The sequence below is a fragment of the Tympanuchus pallidicinctus genome, unplaced genomic scaffold (assembly GCF_026119805.1).
Source record: "Tympanuchus pallidicinctus isolate F22 unplaced genomic scaffold, pur_lepc_1.0 scaffold5, whole genome shotgun sequence".
Taxonomy (NCBI): domain Eukaryota; kingdom Metazoa; phylum Chordata; class Aves; order Galliformes; family Phasianidae; genus Tympanuchus; species Tympanuchus pallidicinctus.
In genome coordinates this window covers 22,458,632-22,484,341 of record NW_026294769.1, presented here as the reverse complement: position 1 = coordinate 22,484,341, position 25,710 = coordinate 22,458,632, and the positions used below count along the sequence as shown (strand labels likewise).

Genomic DNA, 25,710 nt, shown 5'->3' with positions numbered 1-25,710 from the left:
CTTCCTGTCTGCAAGACTTAGCTTTCTCCTAGAAAGTGCTTGTAATAGAGAATGTATAAAAAGACAATCATAACTGAAATGCATCACTTTGTAATAAAGTTAGGTTGGAAAAAAAACAAACTAAAAATAAAAAAGGCTTAATAAGAAAAATGAATTTTTAACCTTTTTATTTTTAACTTTCCCGTAAGCCAATAAATAAATAAATAAATAAATAGATAAATAAATAAATAAATAAATGGAGGACAGCAGGCTTGTGTTCATTTTAAGCAGTCATCTCAGACTATGCTGGTCAGCCTGCCAGCCACATTTGCTGTCTCAAAACCAGTGACTGCTCTTTTCCCATAAGCACACATTAAATCCCTTTCTTCTAGGCAGTTTGCCTGTAGACAAAGAATGGTTGGTAAGAACAGCTGTATGCACAACTCTACAGGAGACAGTCCAATCAGAAAGAGAGAATTACTTTTCAAGGCTTATCAACTTCTCTCAGAAATTCACTTGGCTTACAGAAAGCAGCTTTACTCAGCCTTCTCAGTAAACCTCCTCTTCCAAGCAGTTTATTTTTCATCTTTTTTCTGTCATCAATTTATGAGCAAATGTTCACAAACAAGAACTCCATTTCTAAAATTTAAATTTAGTAGGTTTTGTTCCATACTGATCTGTTGACAGACTCTGAGTAACTTGGCACTACTTAGGTGAATGCTTGGTTAAGCTGATCTTGGTCACACCTGAATGGAGAGTGCATCTCCTGTAATGTAGAAGTTTAGTATGTGTAGTTTGACATAAATAGAGTTTCCTGGATATTTATCTACAGTTTCTTTGACAATTTGGAAATGTGAGGCCCTCTGAGGACTCCTTGTCTTCAGTATCTTTGTAACTTGTCATAAGTACCATCTTGCCTGAAAAACTCATCTGAGTTCCAATATTATATACAATATGCTCCCTAATGATGGAAGGTAAGCTGTACTGAAGGCTTGTATATGCTGTGTTCCCCCATCTATTTACTTCTAACTTTTCTGTGCTTTGTCTGTCAGTGGGTCTGCCACAACTTAGACCTAAGTAGGTCTGTTTCCACTCTTTTAGATTTAGGACAGTGCAAGATTTTGCCTGACTCCAAATGTCTGAAGTCACTTCATTTATGCAACATACTTTGCTGTGTAAAAAGGTGTCTGCATTCTCAAGGACACCAGTACAATTGTATTATCTATAACAACAACAGCAACAACTACAACAAAAACACATTGGGAAAAAAAGTGACAGTATAGCTCTTCTGGTTAAGAAAATAACCCGTTTTATTTTTGTAGCATACTTATTTTTACAATACTTGGCAATCTGTTATGAATTTAAGCTGAGCCAAACAATAATCCCAATGAACTCTTCTCCAAGCTGCTGAATTAACTGGATGAATTAACTGGATGAATTAATTTATATATATATTCATATTAACTTATATTCTGGTATTTTACATATTGCTTACTTTTTATCACCCAACCACCAAAAAAAGTTAGATATTTGTTCTGTTTTGATCTGAAATACTGCATGGAATGTGCTCTTGTGTTTGGAGAGCCTGAATTTAACCACAATTTTTGTTGATTAAGATTCAATGAATTCAAACATCAGGCTATCTTTGAAATCTTGCTTGGTACGAAGTCCACTTGGGTGAAACTTGAAAAATGGAAGTGAAACAAGTGACTTGTTTCATTGTTACTTGAAAAACGGTATTTCAGCTTATTGATGGAACTGATCAAGAAAAGAAGGTGAAATTTAAAGTAGAACTTTTTTTCGAAGTAGGAACAGATACAACTATTTGGTTTTTTGGTTGGTTGGTTGGTTGGTTGGTTTTTGTTTTTCTGTGTGTGTGTGTGCTGATAGAAGAGTTATTTTTGGACACTCCTTTTCACTTAAGAGTGATTTCTATTATTGAAATAGATCACCATAAAATTAACTTACTTTTAATCAACATTTCATTTACTTTGCTTTACTATCTCTAATAAGAAGTAAGATCGAATCCATCAAAAAAGCAAATCTTAAAATCAGATACACATCATGAACGGAGAAGACAGTAGATGTCTTCCAAATTTGCATTTCAAAAATTCTTAAGCCTGTCCTTTCAGCTATAACTTTTTAATGTGATACTGGCTGTTCACATTGAAAGATGAAAAGTTTCAAGAACTGAACATGAAAGTCCATTCCTGCTCTTCTGATTTATCTCTCTACTTTGTAGCATGCATTAGCCTATGCAGTGACCCTTGCTCTTTGCGAGGTTTGTACAGCACTAAAGTCAAACCAGGTAACATGTAAGAAATGCATAAGAAATCATGAGAAGAATTCATGTTACTTCAGGCAGCCTTCTTCTATGTTTAAACTGACTGATTACATATTTAAATTAGGATTTAAGGTCAGTTCTTTCTTACTAGTAAGTTCAATGTATGCTTTAAAGAGATCAAAGTAATGTCAATTGAATTATGCATTAGGATAACTAATGCTCATACTTGGTTCTCCTTGACATTAGGCGCTGGTTAAGGTAAATGCAATCTGGAAGAGAGTGAACAAGAGCTTTTTCCCACATCATGGCCTTTGGGATTTCCTATGGTTCAAAAGAATTTCCTCTGCTCCTCATGAATGCACAAAGGTCTTGCTGACTCTTTGCCTATAGATTTTTGGAAGACTAATAGCTTTTGCTCTGTCATTCCAGAAGTAAAAAAAAAATGGGAACAGAGGTTTTTGGAGTGGTCTTTCATAGAAAATATGACTTAGGAAATCAGCAGAAAAACTGAAAACAGACATAGGAAAAAAAATACAACATTTTAAAAGTAATTTTTAAACTGATTTTATACCAATATCTAATGCACTGCTTCTAACTTCCTAATCAAAAATTGACTCACAAGCATGAACATAAAATACTGCTCTGCATTTGCCCCATGTTACTTGGGTTACAATGTGAAATGTGTGAAAATCAATGCATGTATAATCTTATCTCTATCTTTGCATGTAATCCAAGGACAATCAACAATTTCCTATCTAAAACTGTATCATGCAAAGCAACTAAAGGCCACACTAACTGAGCACTTAGGAAAAGATGCAGCTTGAGGACTGTGCAATCCATCTGAGTTCTGACATTTCTAGAGCCACCTTTCAATCCTGTTCCTTGGCCTGCTCCTGTTGTACTGCAGTACTTGCAGGCCATTTGATGTGGTTGCTTAACCCATTGCTTAGCACTTAGGCTTGGGAATGAGCCAGTGCGGTTTTGGCACATAGCCAAGATTTTTTCCCAAGGAACAGAAGTTAAGAGAAGAGAAATTTCGTCTTTTTTTTTTTCCTCTCTATTGAAATGTGAACGTGGTTCCATGAACAGAAAAAATGCACTTATTCTCACTAACTTCTGTCTTTCAGGCTCTACGTTCTGCAGCAAATAAAGGAAATGTGAACATTTTAAAAAATTATTCAAAACAGAAAGCATTAGATATTTTGAATATGTAAGCCCTTACAAGCCATTAGTACAATATTCAGAAAGAATTTTCTAAACTTAGATTTTGGCACAAAGAATAATGTGCAGTTCATTATTAAAAATAAACAAACAAAAAAGCATTCAAAAACTGATGAAAATGTTTTTCTCTTTAACCATACTTGCAGAGAGGTCCTGTTTGATCCATTTTTCTGAAAGCATCTTTGTAAAATAGTCTCATGCAAAATTACAAGGGAAAATCTCCTGTAACCTAGAGAGAAATCTTTATGATAAATGTTCTTCACTATCTTCCCACTTAGAGGTCACACTTGAGGGACAATTTTTTTTTTTTTTTTTTTGGCAAGTAGATGGAACTATCATTTTACAAGTTATACACCAGTATATAACTAGTATTGTGTAACAATTGCTGCTTGAATCAAAGCTGAAAAAGAGATAGTATTTTGGCTAAATTAGAATGTTCTGGTTGTTCCTCAGGAATCACTCAAATTGGAAATCAAATGCCTGACACTTTTAATAATAGTATGGCTATATATTACAATCATAGCTGTTCTACATTTATTATACATTTTCTTTGTATAGCCAGTAAAAAATTATAACCTAATGCATTACATACCATATTTATATAATGAACATAAAAGGTAATAATTTATGAAGGATACAGTGAAGGAGTTTGAAGGTTGTCCTCCAGCGCTCTCAAAAGAAAAATATCCCTGGGATCCAAGTGTCCCTATTTTTCCAGGGCCCTGTAAAAGAAAAGAAGGTAAACAAGCAACTGATTTAACTGTAATGAGAGAGGATGCTACACTTTTGTCTTGATTTCTGCTTGGTTAAACCTGTGTCTTTCCTCAATAAATTATGGTGACCAGTTAGAAATGTAATCTAACCTACCTATCAGGGTTACAGTGTCACCCACATGGGATTGCTTTCCTGTTCACCAGGTTCTGAAGATAGAACATATGATCCCATGTCCACCATTAATATCTATTTCTCAAGTTTTGGAGGAAGTCCATGAAGGCTGTAACTTAAAAAACTTTAAGTTCCTCTTCTTTTTGAACTTGGAAGCTTCTGGTAGTCATCTCAAAATGGCATGGAACTGATAGAAGATAAATGAAATAATCTGTAGCAAACTTGTATATTTATTAAAAATTGCAATCCGGAAAATATGTAAGGATATCTACCTGTGCAGCCTGCTGTACGGGGCCTGCTTTTGCAGGGGGCTGGACTTGATGATGTCTGGAGGGGTTCCTTTCAGCCCCTACAATTTTGTGATTCTGTGATCTATATCCATACCAATATATTTTTTACATAAATTTCTTTTCCAGAAAAGGAATAATCCAAAATTTTCTGTTGTTCTTAGAGCGCAGATTCTAGATTCAGAGGAAAAAGAAAAACCTTAATGTTTAATAAACAAAATATTTGCTGGAAATCATATAGTCGTTGTAATTATCTCATCTTTGAAAATAATAATCACGCTTGATTCTGATTAAAATAGTCATATTAAAAAGGTAAAGCCCAGATTATCTGTGGTGGAAAAAAAAAAATCAAGAAGAAAGAGCAAATGCTAGCATCACCTTCTAATAAAAATGATAGGCAAGTAATAGCATACCTGACAGTCATAAATGATAGGCGCAGAATTTTCTATCAAATCACCATAGTAGTCTGAAAATACATTTAGTGCTCCGAACTGATAGTTTCATGGAAAGTACTCCTTTCAAATTACTGTCTTTGGAACAAAAGAATGAATTAGGTGCCCAGATCTATATAACTAAATTGAAGCTATAAAAAAATGCAGTCAAGCAACTCAGTTGCTGATGGATTCCTGGATGATTTTTAAACATTCATAAAATGTTTAACTCCATTTTATAGACATACACAACAGTTTTATTGCACTGTTTGGGCACGAAAACAGATAACAGTTCTATTATAAGGTACATTTTGGACCCTGCTTTTATTTGTGCATGAGCACATGCTTACACACACATTTTGAGACAAAGGAATGAATATTAGATAATATTTTCTCATTTGGCCTAAAATATCATAAATGGTTTTAAATGAGATAAGACAGTAATTTTTCAGGGAAATATTATCTCATCTGAAAAGCATTATTTGAACAATTTGTCTTAGAAAAATATTCTCGTACTCAATTTTTCTAAAATGTCTATCCATTTTTTGATAACTTCAGTAGTTCTATACAGGTGAAAATATTGTGGTAGCTACTTTAAAATAGCATTAAACATTAACCTTGAAAGATTAAGAATTATCTATTAGCTATATACATAATACCTTTATTATATTTGAATATTTGCAGAAAGTCAGAAATCTTAATATGAAAACTTTTGACAAACTATTCAGGCAAGATTAAATAAGTCATGAAACAATACACATACATGTCTGGAGTTAAGCAGGAGATTATATCTGTTTCACATTGTACATCCACCTGTTGCCTACTCTACATGATTTTCCAAGACTTTTCAAGGTTAGTACTCTATTTCTCACTGGATTTTAAGACAGGGTCTGGTTAAGGCTTATAAAAATACAGGACAACCCTCAATTTTCAGATCCTACAGAAAAGCTCATGAAGGATAAATTTCCTCATGAGCTCTACTTCTGTAAACCTCTATGAGTCCCCATCCAGATGAGCCCTATGAAAGTTACAGGTACTGATAATATCTACAGAATATCTCTACAAATCTGACATCAGTTTGTTACTAACAGTCTAGATACACTCACACGAATTAGGAGTATGCTCCTGTTTGGGTTTTAGTATTTCTAGAATGTTCTCAGAAGAACAAAGCTTTTATATACTTTTATACTTTCCTGCAGGAGATCCACTGCTGCTGGATTTTTAATCAGCTTCTTTGTGAACAAAAGCAATGAGTTTTAGGTTGCTATGAATTTATTCTTTCTTTCCTCTGAGCTGTCCTACCCACAGTAACAATTCCCCAGCTGCCTCCCATGATACCTGGCCATGGCATAAGAAGCTTGTGCTGTATATAGTCCAAAGTGTGGCCACTAAAACTGGCAAGGAGATCAACACTGAGTATGTGATGGGCAAGGTTTACTTGATTTCCCTTGCTGATGGGACTTGTTGCAGTCTTTATTCTCTATCTGCATTCATTTTTTCACAGAATTTCTAAGCTGCTACCTACCGCATGGTTTTCTATTTCCATCATATTGAGTTGTAAGGTTGTGTCAAACTTACGAGGATCTCAAGGATGTTCTCAAGAGTGGTCCCTACTTAGACACGCTTCCCAGTATCTTCATGCATGTCCAAAACTTTCATTACTTCTTTCCCTCAGATCTCCACAGCTAGTTCAGACAACTCAAGCAGAGGTACACCTCTTTGCTTAGATATTTTGGGCATGTCTGGATGCTGGATGTTAAATTTTGCATTTCCCTTGTCTTAGGGAGAGGATCGCGACAATACAAAAAGAATGAGGCAACAGAAGGTGTGGTGAAGACTAGTGTTAAAAGCAGTCACATTTTTTTCCTCAGCATCTCAGCAACATTCTGTTCCTCTTTCTATTAGGTTAAGCTTTTTTTTCATGTGTATAAATCTGAAGACATGCTCATAAAATCTTATTGTTTATCCTATTAAAAAAAAAACAAACATAAAAAGAATACTCATCTTTCCTATATTTTTTCTGTTTCTGAATATAGTTTAGTTTGGAAGTGAAATTATCATTTTGACACTTCAGAAAAAAAAAAAAAAGAAAAAAAAGATCAAAACAGATTCAAAGGTTATCTAAGAGAATAAAATTGGTAAAAAAAACCAGACAAGTCAGACAAATATCCTAATTTCTCTCTGGGAAGGGAGTGAACTTCAAAAATAAAGTGTGTTTATAATGAGCTTGGGATTATATTTTTTCCACTGTAGTTCTTTTCATTATAAGCAGATAATTCTGATAATTTTTAGACTAGAAAGGCATAGAAAGTATGAGGCAGGAAAGAGAAATAGCTTATTAATGCAGGATTTTCATGGTGGAAAACACTGAAGAATCAGAATTCAAGTTTGTCTTCAATAGAATGTGTACTTTTCAAATATTCAACTTTTGAGTTTTTAAAGATAGTTATCATTGAAAATAATTCACAAGACGGGATTTTGTACTCTAATAGTTTTTCTGTGGTGTTTCTGAAGATTGTTGGAGTATCATACATAAAATTGAAAGCCTGATATTTTAAATAGAGCACTTATGTGGTATTCACCATGTTTCATGCTTAGAAATTGTCAGAACCCAATCAGAAAATTATTCTTTTAATAGCTATGTGTATTTTCAGGAGTATTAGACTTAATGGGCTCTCTAAGGTTTAGCTGCCTTAATCTGAAACATTATTTCTCCCATAAGTAGAAGCAAAGCATCTTATTCTCGGATGCTGCACTTCATAGTCTAATAAATCAGCTTAGGCCATTAAAAAAGCCATTAGTAAAGCCAGTACATGTACACTTTTAACATCCTTTGTACAGCACATTGCTTCCCTGACAAGGCCTAGGACAGACATATGGAGAAGGTAGTACCTCAGTCTGGTGCAGTTACCTCTGAGAGACCATATCTGTCACGACAGAGACTGTCAGCCCAGTTACTGGGGCTCCAGCCATGTCCATGTGATTTCCTCTTCGGGGGCAAAGAGCAAAAAGCAAATATTGTGCTTTGCATCAAGAGAGTCTCAGAGGAGTAAATATTTTGTTCTCAGTGACTCTCTGATAGAAGACAACATTTCCCAACATTTCCTTTCCAGATCTTCAGAAACAGACTAAACTTATAATCTTTTTATATCACCTTTTTTTTTTTTTTTTTTTTTTTTTTTTAATTTACTTTTCTGATATAGGTCAGAACAAAACAGTCTGAGATATTAGCCTGCCTGTTTACCTTGTATTTGAGGAATGAAAGCATATATGTGATGAGTCTGGATAGAAAGCCAGCAATAAATATGCATGCCTTTTTATGCAGGAACTAATGGCTTTGCTATTTGCAATGCCCATGGAAAACAACAGTTTTTTAATATTGTCTATCTGAGTGATTTATGTTTCATGCTGGTTCACAAAGGACTCTGGTTAGTATGTGATTTATGAGTTGAAGTAAAATAATTGTCTGAAGCCTCGCTGAAGGTAGGCTTCCAAGCATTAATAATACATTACCTAATGCTTCTTTCTTGGCATTGCCTATGCAAATTTCTATTATCATAATAAGAATTACTGTTTATTTTAGATTGGAAATAGCTTTAGGTGGGAACATGTTTTTTGTCAGATGTCTTGATTACATACTGCCAGTTTCCCGATAATATTTTAACCAGAGGTTCTCCTTTAGACTCAGCTAATATTGATGAGGGAAGAAGGGAGAAAAGTGGTATTCTTTGCCAGAATCAGAGAGAGGTATTTGCTTCTGCTCATTTCTGACAAGAGTGGTGCAAGTCCCTCTTGGCTGGAAACTGAATACTGGTGTTAACTCTCAGTGGAGAATCATTCACGAATCCATGGGATGCATATACAGTTAGTCTTGAATATATATCCTGCAAGAATTTGTTCACTTTGTGAAGCAAGCGCAATTGAAATAATTTCATTTAAATGAATTACATTCTGGCAAGGGTGAATGGCAATACATATTGTCTGTCCAAAATTGTATTAGTCTTGATTGGACTTTGGTTAGATAGTTAGAAATTAACTTCTCTGTTTGAAATACTTAGGATTTGCTGAATAATTTCTGTTTTGAAATGACTTCACACCAGCAGGAGTACTAGAAATAATCTTTTACAAAGTATATAAGGCTTAATTCATGGCAATGTATTCCTCACAATCATACTGTCTTTCCTGCTTCTTCCATTTGGCTCCCTTGAGTGTATGCCTTTTGAGTTTCTGAGAAAACTCCCTGAAATTTCCAAAGAAAAAGAGGGTAAAGAATTTTTCACTTCTGCTTTGTGAAATCTTCTTTCTGAATCTGTATACAAATACAATGTACATGTGTGTTATGAATAATTTCACAATATCACATTTGTGGAGAAACATCAAGGCAACTCAGCCATCTTCATGTGATTCAGAGCTATGTGTTTATGGCACGAGCTGCCCATGGGACCCATATGCAAACAGATATTTGCTTGTTCTGTCTGGTGTCATCTAAAGCAGCTGAAAATAAATACCGGACAGATCATCTACTAAGCTCAGGCTGGATAGCTTATACTCTGCTATGCAGAATGTAGAATGAAAATGTTTTGTATTCCACATGCATTTTGTGTATCTCTTGTATTTTTATTGTAATAAAATAATAATAACAATAGCAATGACAACAATAATAGCAACAACAATAATAGTACAGGTATTCATGCATGGATTTTAATGAAAAACACAAGAACAATAATTGGATGAAAATTCTGGAAAATTACTAATAGATATACGATTACCTCTACCATCAAAACTACTTCTCATGGATGTTATACGAGTAAATATGCTCAAGAATAAATGGCTTATTATCTTTATCATTACTGAGGAGACACAAGCTCTGTTGCATTGTTACCTCTTATTGCAGAGAATGAAATGCTTAAAAATGTCCAGAAGTGCTGCCCCTTTTTTCATGGTATACAGCACAATCTTACTAAAAACTAGCCAACCAACCAAACAAACAAAATAAAAAAGACCAAAATAACAATGAAACAAACAAAAATAACAAAACAAAATACAGCTAAAAGAACCCTAGTTTATGTCAATATTTTTATCTCAATTTAAGGACACATACATAAATCAATTTTTTGTGTGGCTGAGAGGTAATGATCAAGTGTTTAGGGACTGCATGTGAAACCAAGTCCACAAGATGAAATCTTTATGGGTTAATCTGTGAATGATACATCTTTTCATAAGTTGATTGAATAGGATTATGTACTTTTCTAGCTGACAACTGACAGGAAATTTTCCTGTCCTCTTTGATCCTTCAGGAGCTTTGTGTACTTTAAACAACCACTAGTCTTATTGTGAACAAAGCTCATGTTTAATGCGTTATAAGGTGTCTTGAAATAAGTCTCTGGTAGGCATAACTCTTTTTTCTTTTCTCTAAAATCTAAAATATTCTGACTTGACATATCATTGAAATAGAAATTAAGGAAGAATTCATATTCCACTCAAAGCAGAAGCTCAAGCACATCCCTTTGACATTTCACTAGAAATAGCTAGGAAAGCCCAAGTGTATATGTGCTAAGCATTTTTTTCTGTGTCTGTTTTTTTTTTTTTTTTTTTTTTTTTGGATGATATCTTTCATAAAGAATTGCATGGTTTTATACATATTTGTTCTCGGATAAAAGTAATGCTGAGTCTTATTCCTAGCAAATGTTCCAAAACACATCCCATCAGTTGCTAGAAAAGAGGAGGCAGTCTCCCATCTCCCTCACCATTTACTAATTGACTGTGGCAAAAGAATTCAGAACAAACAAAATAATAAGGATTCTGCTGGTAAATTAGAATTTTCTTGGCCTAGAATGATAATTTTCACACTTGTTAGACTTAGATAGAAAGCCAACAGCAGTCAATGAAAATTCAAGAGCCTTTAGATCATAACATTAAGACTGATTTTATCCATCTATTTATTTTTTTTTTTTGTCAGTGAAATTCTGTTGAGATAGCAAAAGGCTTTTATCACAGTTAAAAAAAATATGGAAATCAAAACATCAAGATTTTTCTTTTATTTTCCATTTTCCCCATTCATGTGTATAGAGTGCAGTTACAAAGCTTTCTCTCATCATTCCAAATACCATAATCTGTTTTCTTCCCTATTTGCTGCAAGATTCATCCCCAGCAAGTTCACAAAAGCTTTGCTGAGAAAGTTCAATTCAACAGGTTCAATCTGCAAAAATGTTACAACAAAAACTTCACATCCTATTTGCTAAGAATATTACCTATTGATTTAAAATACCCAAATAAACCAGGCAAACTTTCAACCATCCATACATGTTTCATCTTAGTGTGCTTTGCAAGTGTAGGGATACAATGTATGCTATAAAGTGCTGATACATCAAACTTGAAGATAGAGGTGCCTCAGGAAAGGATTATGTAGGATAATAACCTATGAAACTTTCATTAATAACCTAACTTCTTCACTGAGAACATTTATGAAGGGCATTTTCTCAGCACAACAGCAACACACCCACTCTCCTATCCATCATTTGTAGTTTTCTTTCCTCAAACAGTCCAAATTCATTCTTGCCTGTTTTGCCCATAACTAATCTGAAGGCAAGCAGCTTCAGTACATTTTTTTTTTTTTTTTCCTGATCTCTTTTAACCATTATCTAGCTTGTTGGCTTTTATTTTTCTTTCAGAATTCATTGTTTTTTATAGATCCACCACAAGGAGCAGTGTAATTAATGAAAGGCATGGCTACCGCTGCAGGGGGCACTGAGTACCTGTGTATAGCACCTCACTTTTCAAGTTTTTTATTCCCTACTTCTGTAGTTTCAATGTCTGTTCCATCCAGGTTAGCTGCACCGACGCGACATTCCAGCGTTCGGCATTGGGCACCTACATGTCCCCTCGGACGCATGCAAGCACGGCACGGTGCCCCCCTGTGTCTGCCCCCACGGTTATGCCACCCGGGCACAGCCACCCGGGTCTCACAGCTCCACACCAGCGGCCAAAGCCGACGAGGCTGAACCGAGCTCCTGCTCTCAGCCTAGGGCTTCCCCTGCACAGGCCCCGGCCCCCCTCACTGCTTCCCCGCGGCCCCGGCAGCTCGCGACGGCGAGCTGCGGGTAGGGCCGGCCTGGAGGCGGGCTGCGCGACCGCGGCGCCGGGGGCGGTGTCCCCGCCCTGCTCCGCCCGCTGCCCCTCCCGCTCCCCCGGCCGTAGGAGCGGGCAGCCGCGCAGCGGGGCTGGCAGGCAGGGCGGTGGCAGCCAGGGTGAGGCGAGGGGCCGGTGCAAGAGTCGAGGACCCTCTGCTACTGGGGCCGGTGCGGAGCGGAACCCGCGGGAGGAGCGCGGGGCGGAGCGGAGCGCGGCCCCGCCGCTGCCTGGATGCCAGAGGCGCCTTGGGAGCCGGCGGCCGGCGGCACCCAGGAGGGCCCGGGGAAGGAGGAAGAGGCGGCAGAGGAGGAGGAGGACTCCGGGCGCGGAGGGGAGGAAGCAGACAGCGCTGGCCATGGCCTCCAACTTTAACGATATAGTCAAGCAGGGCTACGTGAAAATTCGCAGCAGAAAGCTGGGGGTGAGTGAGCTCTCCTTCGCCGCTGGGGGCGAGGCACTGGGGGCGGCGGTGCCCCGGGTCGGGGCCGGCAACGCAGGGCGCGGCGACCTGCTGCTGCTCTCACCGCTGCTAGCGGTCGGACTTCGCTCCCATCCCCTCCGAGCTGGCGGGATGTGCTGCCACGGCATCTCGCGGCGAGCCGGGCGCTTCGAGGCGTCGCTTTCAGTCAGCGGCTCCGGGCTCACTGTCAGCGGGCGGCGGCGGGCGTCCCTTCGGCCCCGGGGCGCCCGGCACGGGCGTCCCTTCCCTGGCTGCCCCATTCTTTGTGGGGGCTTTGATGGAAAGAGGGCGGGAGGCGCCGGCAGGCTCTGGCAAAACTTTGTACGGGGCTTCTGCCCCCGCCCTAGTGTTGTGGGAAGGGGCCGTCTTCAGTCAGGGCGGAGGGGAGCTGGAGGGATGGGGCTCGAGGAGCTGGGGTTGCACGGGGGCGAGTGGCTGCAGAAGAGACAGTTCTCGTGGGGCAGCTCGTGGCTGAGGGTGCCGGCCGCTGGTGCTCGCCGAGTCTGAGGGCAAGAACGTGTTATCATTGAGTGCCACGAACGCTTTTGCTGGTGGGATGCAGTGAGCCTTGGAAAAGCACAAAGTTGGAGTGCGGTGTATGCAGTGGGGCAGGGGTCAGGATCTTTGCAACTTCTGGTGTTCCTAGGACTTATCTGTTTGAGCGTTCTCCTGCTCTTTGGAGTGTCAGGAAAAAAAAGGAGGTTCAGGGAGCTGGTAGCTCCAAGGCCTCTGCTGCCTCAGGCAGCTGCTGGTGTTGCCAGCAGTCCCAAGAGACTGGGCTCCCTGCAGGCTGGGAATCAGACCTGGAGAAGAGCTGGGGTTTGCCCTGCTTTAAGTTCACCTTGTTGTACTGTTGCCGGGTGTGTGGAGAAAACCTGGGTCCCTACCTGATCTTCCCTGCAGCAAGGTGGGTTCCATCTCCTGCTTTCCCTGAAATGCAGTGGCCATGTGAAATCTGCCCCCTGCAAGTCACATACTGCAAGCTTATCACAGTGCTAATATTTATCTCCTCCTCCCTCCCCTCCTCTCTAGGGCTGCTGTGCTCTCCTCGTAGACATAGCATGCAGGAAGATGGGAGACAAGCTGTAAACTGACCTTTGGAGCACTTTCTTGTCTTGGCAGGGGTGTTAATGCCAAAAGAGCAAGGAGGAGTTTGGTCTGAGTCTTTAATAGAGCTAAGTTCAAACGGTTGAGAGAAGGTGTAAATCCAAAGAGAATGAGTGCTGCCTTTAATGGTTTTGCAACCCAGGATTTGCTCCACAAATCAGAATTGGTCACTGGTTAATTGAAGAAACAATTTCTGAGCCTCAGATTGTTGCTGGCAGTCCTCTGCTTAACCTTTGCAGGTCAGTCTTGTTCCAGCTCAGTGCTGCTGGTGGGCAGTGCTATCAAAACACCTTGGTGCTATTAGTTGGAGACAGAGTCAATCTGCCTGATTTGCAAGTTTGTATTTGAAGGTAATTCAGAGCATCTGGGTGTGAAATGGTGTATGTGCACATCTCTATATATGCAGGTACTTTTATATACCTATGTGTATGATATATATGCAACAATTGTAGAGTTTACATTATGGTGAAAGTGGTGATATTTCATTGTGGCACAGCTTAAAATAACTTGAAAGCACAAATATATATATATTTGGGGGAGGGGGTGGCAAGGGGCGTGGATGGGTAACTGCTTTTTTTTTTTTTTTTTTTTTTTTTTTTTTTTTTTTTTTGAGTGGATATTGTTTACGGTCAGAAAGATTCTCATCCTTCTGCACCATGCAGGAGTGAAACAGTTCTTACAGCATCTATGCAGAATGTTCTGCTCATGATGAGGTGTGTGGGGGTGACAATTTTGACCACACAGCCTCAGGCGGGTGGTAGCATAAGCTTAAGTATGATATATGAGGATGCATATCTGAATAAATCTATTAAATACAATGTAAAAAAGAGAGTATTTTGTAGAAAATCACATCTCATTTGAATTTTGATGCTATGGTTGAAAGGTATGAATATGTGAGTATATATCCATAGCTAATTGGATTCTGGTGACTGAATTTCTAAATTAATGCAGTTTTTATTCACCAAGTGAAACATTAAAGGTTTCTATTTTTTCCCTTATATCTGTCTCCTAATGCAGACCTTAATGAATTATAGTAGAGCTGCCATTTGTAAGAGAATGCAAGGGATACAAATGTTTGTTAACAAATGAATACTTTTTAACCTTCAAAAAATACTAAAAGGTGGGGAAGGAAGGGTGCTATGGGCTATGGAAGCTCAAGTGTAAGATCATTTTGAAATAGAATTCTATCTACGTGTAGAATTCTCAAGCTAGTTATGCTTAATTTTTACAGTCTGGAAATTATTGATATTTTTTTTTTAATTTATTTTTGGGGGGAGATAATGGTTACATCTTATAAATATTTTGATGTCTCCTGAAATGTAGATTAGAACTAGGAGAGCTGAGGTGGCTAATGCCAATTGTAGTGCTAGATTTGGGCAATAAAACTAATGCTAACCTTCAGGCTGGCGGCCAGCTCATGATGGAAATTCTTCTAGTACAGCTTTTATTCCTTTCTTGTTCTGTGTCTGAGGGAGCCCTGGCTGAGAATCAAAGGGAAGATGCTTCAATGTAATGCTGTCTGTGAAGTTCCAGGTATCGTTGAGTGACATAATAGTGGAAAGCAAAAGCAGGTAGCATATCGCATATCTTCTAAAGAACCTTGGGCTTGGGGTGAATTTCCAGATAGAATTTGATTTCCAAAGAATTAAGTTTTCAGAAGGCTTAGTTGTAAGGCTTCTTCTGTGTACCTTCCTTATTGATTTTGTACTTTGAGAAATAGAAACTCTTCATGATTTTGCTTTTCTTACAAGGTACCACATTTACCTTTGCCTTATTACGGCTATACCTTGCACTGGGTGCTTGTTACCCTGGCTACCTCCTCCCTATGTGCACTCAGATTAGATTTATATTATGAGCAAATGTGTCCAGCCAGAGAGAATGGGCAAACATCCATGCTGAACTGAGAAGTCGGGACTAGGAACTATTTAAGATAAACATTTTAATGCACTCCACTTCCTGAGAGTCTAATATTTTCAGGCAAACTCTGATGTTCTGGTATTTCTGTGTTGCTTTTGATTTGGAGTTGGATCCTCAGCATGCCAAAATGGGGGAGCATTACCATCCCCTCTGTTGTTATTATGAGCTGCCATCTGCCTCTGCTGTTAGTGTCATGGCTCCTGCATGTTGTTAGGCTGGGAAGAATTATCCAGCCAGTTAGAGGAGGTATGTTGTCCTCTTACTTTGTTAAGCGTGGGCTGTATATAAAGCATGTCTATGGTGTCTTGACACTTTAAACTTGCATTGAAATCTATGTAGTAGCCTCTCTCGTATGTATACTAGCAATTCCTCTATGAAGATGTCAAACATCCTTGAAATTTGGAAGCTGTAGTCGGTAAGGAGAGCTGTAATTAAAACATCTTTTTAAGATCCAGTTTCTCTGTAGCCCAAATATGCCTTTCCTTTCAAAGCTCTGGCATTCCTGCACTATTTGATATTTTGCTTTTCTCTAATACCACATAAAGGAAATACCTCATTCTTGCAGCCATTACATTTGACCTGTGCGACCCTCTTTTGAAATAAATTTGATTGTAATGTGGTGTGCTGTTCAGATCAGAATAGGTCATTTGTGTAGTGTGGAATAGGACTGTACTGCCTTTGTTCTTTTGGAGTCTTTCATAGTTGTGTTACATTAAAATTCATATGACACAATTTTGTACTGCACTGGCTGTGCTCATAGCTGAAACTTTCCTGTATCAGATTGGAATCCCTTTGTTGTCTCTTAATAAACTAAGCTGCAAGGATTTCATGCCTTATTGAAGTGCTGCTTCTTAGAAGAAAAACAATTTGATGTCACATTAGGAAGTCCAATTAAAAATGAGCGTTGTGTCACTTCGATTGTCTTGTTATGACCCAAATCAACCTTCGAAGTCTCAATCTTTTTGTTTGTTTGTTTTTGTCTAATTTTTGGCAAGCTTGGGCTGGAGAACAAAAGAATCCTGTTTAATGGAAATTTTCACTCAGTTGGTGAATAAATACTGGGGTTTATGTGTTTCTACGTACTGAGTAGAATTATTCCCTGATTGGTTCAACTTATACCCTAATTCTGCTATCCAAAGAGAAAATTGTACCTGCCAGTCAGTCTTGATTGAGTAATAAATAACAGGTTGCTGTTAGTCACCAAATGAAGTTTTACCGCATAAACCCTCTATTTCTAACCATGCTTTTAAATCATTATGAGCAGCTCTCTGGAGAGGAACAGAGTGTTTCTCCTCCTGCCCTTAACCCTGTTTTCAATCAATCAGTGCTAACAACGTTATGAATGTGAAGCTGTGATTGCTGCCGAGTTACTCTTGAAATAGCGCAGTTTAAATGTTTTACAAAATCCTGACATTTAATTGTTGTTATGTGTATATTTAGGGTGAAGAAAGTGAAAAAATCTGCCAAATGTCCCAAGCCTGAAACTGTTGATTGATCACAGTGGCTTTGCAATGAGGTCCTGATGAATGCAGAGGGCAGAGCAGAGGGTTCTTATTCCTTGAGTTTCCATAGAACAAGAAACAAATAAATAGAAAAGCCCAAGTAAGCAGTGCAGCCTAGGATGAATGTCTTTTTCATATATTATTTTGTGCTATTTTCTACGGCAAATGTGCTCATACTTTCTGAAAATATTGAGAATGGCATTTCTAATTACATACTAACGTGATCTGAAGTGTGTGTTACATCTCAGAGCATGAAAATAATTCAAATGAAACTTTAAAAACTTAATTCCTGTTTGTAATACATTATTTTAGTTTCAGTGAAGCTCCAGTCTGACATGATTTAGATGCCAGATTGCTTTCAAGTAAGAGAGTTCATTTTTCATGCTAGTTCTAGACAAGCTAAGGTAGAGAATTAAAAGGATTTTGCTGTAATCCATTAAGGACAGTAGTCACATTTACTACTTAATATTGAAAGTATCATTTTAAATAATAGTAATTAGTACTTTCAGTACTTTTTTTTTGTGCTACAGTTACATGAATGTTTTGCAGAATTAAATGGAAAATGTATGGATTTCCAATTAGGTTATTATGGAAAGAACAATCATTTTGAGCTTTGGAGCAGTTCTTATTGATTAAGCATATTATGCAGCAAATGGAAAGAACTGTGCTGCAGCCACTGTAAAGAAGAACAGAAGTCCGATTTTCACTAATCTCTGCATTTAAAGAAACTTGTGAGTCAGACTTGTATTAAGTGCTTCCGAGTTTGCTGTTTCCCAATTGCTTCCCTTGATGTGTTTTTTCACTTAATTCTCAAGAGGTCTGGTAGCCAAGTATCTGTAAACTTTGTAATGGATGGTACCTATTTAAAGGGACAAATAGTTTCTCTCTTGCAGGTAGCATGTTGCTTCCTTGTTATCAGTGGATTATAAATGCTTCTATTTTACCCTTGTGTGTAATATCATTAGCCTCAGGGAGATTACACCTCAGCTGTATGAAGATTATGCCAAGAAGTGTTTGTAGACTTGACCTTCTTCTCTTGTCTATGTTGAGATGGCAACATTTTATTTGCATTTTGTCTCTCTTGTGGGATGATGGCCTTTTGGTTTCTCGTTTAGCAGGCTGTCATTTTTGTTCTATGATAGACATTAAAGACCTGATCAAAGACCCTGAAGTCAATTTAAAGGAACCCATTAACTTCCATGGCTTTGGCTCAGAATCCAAGAGGGAACATTAGCCGGATGCATACAACACACGTTTTTTTGTTGTTGTTGTAAAATGCCCTTCAAATACTGCTCAAAGGAGTTGTCCTTTCACAAATCAGTTATTATGTAAGGATCGTTCTCTATGAATCCTTGAAATGCACAAGGAATTATTCATGTCATTCCCATAGTGACTTTTCTTTCTAGTTTTTTGAAATAATCTTGCTTCAAATCACTCATTCAGATTTTTGCAAGCAGTGCAAAATGCTTTATAGCGGTTGCCTGGCAACAACATATTCAGGCGACAGCATATGGGAACCAGTTGTTAGTTATACATTTATATATATAGCTGTACAGAGAGAATTCATTTCAGATAGGTACTAATGAGAAATTCTTATTAACAACAAAAAAAGACATGCTATGGAATGCTCTTAGTTCATTTAAGGACAAATAAAGATTTTTGTGTCTATCTCCAAAGTTTGTCTTTTATTTTAGGTTATTTGAAAGATCTGGTAGTTTATCTGCTTTTCACAAATGTCATAATACTGTTAATATACTCATATGCAGTCAAAGCAAGCCATGTAAAATATTCTTCTTTTTTGAAGGTGAAGAATACTGTAATATGTATGGATACCAGTTGATATCCTTTTTGTCTTTAAGTTAATATGCTTAAAGCAAAACCTGGCTACTTTACTGCATAGTGTAGCCTTTGAAATCTGTTAGATTTAAAATAGTAATTATAAATGCTGTGCTGCATTTTGCATATTTAATCTCTTCAATTTGCATTGCAGCTTTAGCATTCAGAAAGATATTGATGCTGTATTTTAGTTGACTGTTGTTTTGTTGAAAACTTTTTTTCAGATAAAATACATTGTTCAGCTCTAAACACTGAAATGTCTGCACTTAGGTCAAGCAAGGTAAAGGAGCACATAGTTTATTTGCTGTAGGACAAATTTTGCAAGCATAAAGACAAGTTGAGGGAAAGCAGTTGTATGTAACTTAACACTTTCAAATTGTGTAAATTCTTTTTGTGAATCAATGCTATTTTACTATTCAGAATGTATGCATCAAATTTGAGAAATTTGTATGTTTAGTGCCATTACTGATATATAGAACTAAAAATCTGGTACAAGTTGAGAGATTTCCAGACACTGAGATTTTCAGCTGGTCTGAGAATGGAATCTGCTGACTGCAGGAGTACTTTCACTGATTAGGGTAGGCAAAGTCTTGCTCAGAAAGCTAAGACCAGAACTGTGAAGATTTTACAGATGAATGCTAATTTTTGACTTTACTTAGAAAACACAGGAAAAAAAAAAGAATGTAATCTGTGAAGTTCTAATGAAATATCCTTTTCAATGAACACCATCACTAAATCCCTTTCCCATATTTTGCAGTCCTTCTACAGTTATACTGTGAAATGTCATTGCTGACCTACTGAGAGAGATTATAGGACCATGCAATTGGAGCCCCAAATGAATTACTGTTCACTGTAGGCGTGCATAAACTGGGATGATAATTAATGAAAGTGTGTAAATCTTTTAAAATATTGCCCTTTCTTCTCTCTCTTCAGCAGTCTTGTTGGTTCTTACTGCCCCTGAACTGATTGTCACCTGGACTGAACTTTGGAAATGTGTGGTGTTGGCACAATATTGATTAGATCTGAAGAAATAGACTACAGACTTCTTTCTTATGCAAGAATGCCTTTTCAGCTTGTTTCCCCTACTTGTTAATTGCAAAAAAAGCTACTAGAGAAGTTTAATATCAGAAGTCTTTCACTGTGGTATAACCCAATAAGCACTTTTGAACAAGAAGCTCGCTTTAGTTTGAGTGCTTTCTGTTCTTAATCCTGCATTTTGGATGCTGTTCCTCTGAGGTCCTCTGCCCTGAGACGCAGTTAGTGCATTATTTTCACTCATGCAAAAATTTATTTTTCTAGCCTGAAGACAAGAATATATGCAGTTATATAAAATAATAATCAAAAAGGATTTTCTGAAGAAGTAGTCATAATTATTGCTTTTATCCTGGACCTAGAAAGAAGAGACAACATTTGTAGTTGACATTTAGGCATTTTTCTGATAAATCTAATTTATTATCACTATTCTTTTTTGTTCATTTGACTAGTTGTAGAGAATGAAATCTTAGATAAAATGCTTACTTGAAGTACTGAATGTCTCATTAGCTCAAATGTGATGAGAGAATATAAAAAAAAGAAACATATGAGGCCTTACTAAGAATGTGGAGATTCTCCATTTTAACTTGATGTATTAAGTTATTAATTTCTAGTTCAGTATGACAATAATTAAGTACTTTGACATGACACTGTCTTGCTGATAGAAGTAATTTTTGTTGATGCAGTAGGAATATCAGTACTTTTTATGATAATTGTTTTTCCTTTTGAAACTGTTAAGCTCTTTCTGCTCATCAGAACATCCTCAGCAGGATGTTCTACCCAGAGCAGAAAAGAACTGTGTTTCTGACACAATAAAAACAATCTATAGCTATTCAGTGCACAGTCCTTTCAGTTGCTAAACACATTCAGATCTCTCCGAGTTCTGTATCAGGCAGTGAAGGTCCTCAGCTTCTTATAGGACATAATCCTTAATGGAGTGTAAATTTTGCCATTATGCAAGGTGGAAAATGATATCAGTCATATTGTGTACTCTGATGTTAGTGATTCTTGCTTTTGAATTATGTGGAGTTAACTCATTGTCTGAGAGAGATTGTGACTGCACCTGGGATGACTTAAGTTTCGTGTCTGAGAAAAAATTTCTTTACTTCTGAGTATCAAACAGGTATTTGATGCTTGGTATTATTACTCTCAGAGCGTTACATACCGCCACTGATAACCCTGCAATGGCTGAGAGTTATGGAGATACACATGCAAAAAGAAATCTTTTCCAGGTGAGCTGCTTTTTGCCTTTCAGGTGAAAAGCATTTTTTTTGTGAATACACGTGTATACATAAAGAACAACAATATTCTAGCAATATAGTTAGAAAGGTAATTTTTCACAATTGTAACAAGAAGCATAGTAAAACAAAGTGTATTTTTTCCGTTGTCTTTGTATCTTAAATTACCGTAGGGTTTTTCGAACTCTTTGCATTGTTAATTAAATAATCTCTTTCTAGAAAAAGGAAATCTTTGTGTTTACACATTGCATTGTATGTGAGAAGAGTTAAATTTTAGTCTTTTTCAGAGATATAATTTGTAACCTCGAGCACTTTGCTTCATTCCAGACTTATTCTCTATTATACTAAGCCCAGTGTATACCACATACATTACATCTAAAGCTGAATTAAGGCTCCTGATACTGCCATCAGAGTGAAGAATTCTGTTTGATTAAATGGGAAACAAGCTTTCTGTGCCTATAGTTTTCTACCTGTACAAGTAGTATAACCTTTTCTTCCATTACTTCTTAATTTTGTCTGTTTACAGTTTAAACTTCTGGTAGATATCTTATTTTATATGTAGATTGGCTAGCATTGAACATGGTGAACACAGCCCAAAACATGGTGAAAAACACAGCACAGAAAACATGAGAATAATTTAGAATTTGTTTTTGATAGTTTGAGTCACAATGATAGAATGGTTGAGATTGGAAAGGACTGCTGGAGGTTGCCTGGTCCAGTTCTCTGCTCAAGCAGAGGCAATGTTTGTTTTGAAGTTGAGTGAAGACCATTACTTTCAGTTTGAAAATATATTTCACTGAGTTCTATAAAACATCTCTTTTTAGAGTCAGGATTTGTTCAAATGGCTGAGGATTTGTTGTCTTTCATTATATATGAAGTAATATTTCTTTTCTTCCTCAAATTTTATTGATACGAATAATTGCTTGTCAATTTTCATCTGAGAAGCAGATGTCAATGCCAGAAAGGCAGGGAGATCTGACACTATTAACTTGGATGAGACTATTGTATCTCCCACCTTATATGATGCACAGTTTCAGCACAAAATCTGAAGTCTTGAATGATTTCACTTCTAAAAGTAATTTATTAAAAGCAATTTCAGTATCACTGAAAATGCTAAAGGTACAATTATTCACATCTTATCTGTCAGAACAATTCTGAAATCTAAATTTAGTCCATGAGGCAATTTAATAACTGCTAGGGTTACTGATGTGCATTTGCAGATGTAAATGTCTGGTTTCAGACTTGCATAAATGCGCAATATTTGTCAAATGGCACAATATCATTAAAAAATGGAGCTAGTGGTGTTCCTAAGGAAACTTTTTTTTTCTCCGGAGAAGTGATCAGCCATCAAAGACATGGGGATTTTCTTATCTCCAGATCTTATGAGTTGCATATTCTTCCACAAAACAAATTGAAAACGTTTTACCTTCCAGGCTCATGTAAATATTACTAGGTTGTACATTTCGCCCCTAAATGTCTTGGAGTTTGCTACAAGTAGACACAATAGGTATATCCCACAAACTGTATGAAGTCTTACAGACCCATCTCTATGGAACAGTAGAAATACATACTCTCTATGTGAAAGTGCTCATACATTGTCTCTTAAGGAAATCTATCTATGCAGTTTGTGTAATTAAAAAAAAAAATACAAAATTGTTTAATGAAAATAAATATACAAGATATTAAAAAAAAAAAACAACAACAAAACAACACAGAAATGGTATCTAAACTATTGTTTGTTCAAGGTAATGATGCCAACGTGAGCCCTTTCAAAAGAAGCATTGTAAACAACAAGTATTGTCAGGGCAGTGGCTTCTTTTTAACCAAAGAGTCTTTTGAAATCAGTGTGAGATTTGTGTTCACTTTAGCCAAGTCTCAGCTCAAAGGAGAAGGTTTTAAAGGTACTAGATACCTACCCTAACATATTGGTTGAGTATACCCTCAAACTCATGCTGTGTCAACACACTTAGATAGTAAAATGTTTAATGAAACCCAACTCTTCATCTTATTACTTTTTTTTCCAATAATTAAATAATCATATTTATTTATTTTAAGTAATGAAAATTCTGATGTAGACCCATCCCAAGGTAGAGTAAAAGGAAAGAAAATGTTAAAAATAGGCAAAAAGAACCCCTGTTTTTTACTGTAATGCAAATATGTAGTTGAACTAGATCAACTGTTTCTGGCATATATAATTGTTTTATTAAATCTTGCTATTCTGTGTAAGTACACTTTTAATTGCTTCTGACAAATGGCAAGATCTGACATTTTTGCCTTAAAGGCTGTGCAACAGGCAAAAATGTTTATCAGCAGTAAATCTCCATTTACATCTAAAACTTAGCTAGCTAATGTGAATTATTGAAAGTGAGATCTACAAAACGCTGAGATCTTCACATATTGGAACAGAATTTCTGATAGCAGCTACTGCTGATAGTGGTGTGAGATGTATAAGAAATATACATATCTATCAATATATAGTAGAAGGTATAAAGGGCAATACCAAGCAAACTAACTGGTTTATTCTGTTGTCTATGCGAAAAATTAAGAATGGAATTGTTTTTATGTTTTCAGAGTTCCTAATGAATCCTAAGATTCTGTAATTCTTGAAGACAGTGTAATACTTAAAGACTTAATTTTGGTAATAAAAGACACTGCATGGTACAGGACTTGCCCAAGACCAAGAAGACAAACAAGATATTGTTAGATCATTGCTATTTTAGAAGATTTAGGTTACTGCAAGAATTGACTTGAATGACTGTGAAGGATCATTAGAGGTGACTATTTTCAAGCACTTCTTTGAGATGAAAACAATACTTAGAAATTGTGAAAGAGAGAACATAGATAATGATAACAACTGGCAGTGGAGAGTATTGGTAACACTATATTGGATTTGGATGTCTGAGATACTGAAGGCTGAAGCCGCAAAATGAGAAACTGGTATAGTTAGATGAGGTGTACAGGCAGTGAGAAGAAAGCTTATAGTAGACTCGTGGTGCACTTATTTGAGGAATGAATGTTAGTCTAGCAGCTTTCACTTAGTGTTTGGATGTATTGCTTAGGGATTATTTTAGACTGGAGAAGAATATGTATGTATTGACTCTGTATTTTCTAGACTTCAAAATATTTTGTAAATGCTATTTTCACACAAACCTATCAAAATGAAATTTATGACCTTAGTGAACACAGAGGCTAGATACATTTCAAAATCTTTCTAGAAATGTATTTTCTAGAACTTATGATGTCAGAAACAATTTTTTCTTTCTTTTTTGACAAAATGCTTGTTTCTAGAATTCTAGTATTCTAAGGCTTATGTTAATATATCCTCTGAAAAAAATTATTCCAGGTGACTATCTTCTCCCCTGCAATCTGAACAAAATTGAGTTTAAAACTGTAGTGATATGATTATGCCTGTTCTTCAAAATTATTCTCCTTTCTCCCTGCCTTTCCACTTTTGTCTATCTGAAACATTTCTTAGATCAGTCTGTGAGTAAATAATTGATTTTCTGATAGCAAAACTTGCACTTTTCTTTAGTCTGCAAATTACTAAAGTGTAAATACCTGTTCTTATTTAAACAAACACTCTTCTCAATATACATAATTGATTTACTTGTGCTAATTAAAAAAGACTTTAACTAATGGGCTAAACATCTATTTTGTCAGTAGAAAGGCATACGAAGAAATACAGCCTCTCCCAGGATGTCAGTATTTTCAGTCCAGGAGAACATAAAAAGTTGTAAATGATACTGATTTGCATTGACATGAGCTAACCCACAGCTGTACTCTCTCTGATGCTCACGGCTGAGTTGAATGTACAGTAGATAAAACTGAGTTAAAATAAAAGATTTGAAATGGGAAAATGTTCATTTCTACTCTTTATAGCTCTCCAAAGTTAACTTCAAAGCAAAACTGCTCCCTGCATGGCTCTTAAGATGATCACAACTGATAGTGAAAATGGAAGAAGCTAAACAAGCAGTACTTGATTACTAAGAGTACTTTAATTTTTGTTTACCAGTAGAGTCTGTTCAATAAATCAGACTTGCAGTGAAATTGCATACAAATACAGAAGAAATGTGTTTGTGGTAAAAGGGCCAAATTTGCCCTTGGCTGTGCAAGTAGCTCTGAAAATTTTGTGAATTGTACACACCAGCCACAAAGCTCACCATGAATGTGAAAATTTTGGTCAAGTTTTATTCAGTCCTTTGTTTCAACCATTTCATAAAGTAGAGTTCTATCAACCCCCAAAAATGGCATTAAAAATTAAGCTGAAAATTATGTTCCTCATTTTTAATGTATTCTTTTGAGATAGGTAGATTAATAGTGTTAGTAAATAAGATCTAATCTTTTTCATAGAATTGTTGAGGTTGGAAAAGACCCCCTAATCATCTAGTCCAACTGTCTGT

The 25,710-nt window shown here is 36.8% G+C and overlaps 1 protein-coding gene across 1 annotated transcript in view; it reads left to right on the top strand.

Annotated features, from left to right (window-relative positions):
- Positions 1-12,261: 12,261 nt before the first annotated feature.
- The window catches only part of DOK6 (docking protein 6), a 235,163-nt gene continuing 221,714 nt past the window's right edge, over positions 12,262-25,710 (top strand). The window contains exon 1 of the mRNA XM_052704711.1: positions 12,262-12,639. Coding sequence (XP_052560671.1) covers positions 12,574-12,639 — 66 coding nt within the window. The 5' untranslated portion in view covers positions 12,262-12,573. The remainder of the gene's footprint in view (positions 12,640-25,710) is intronic.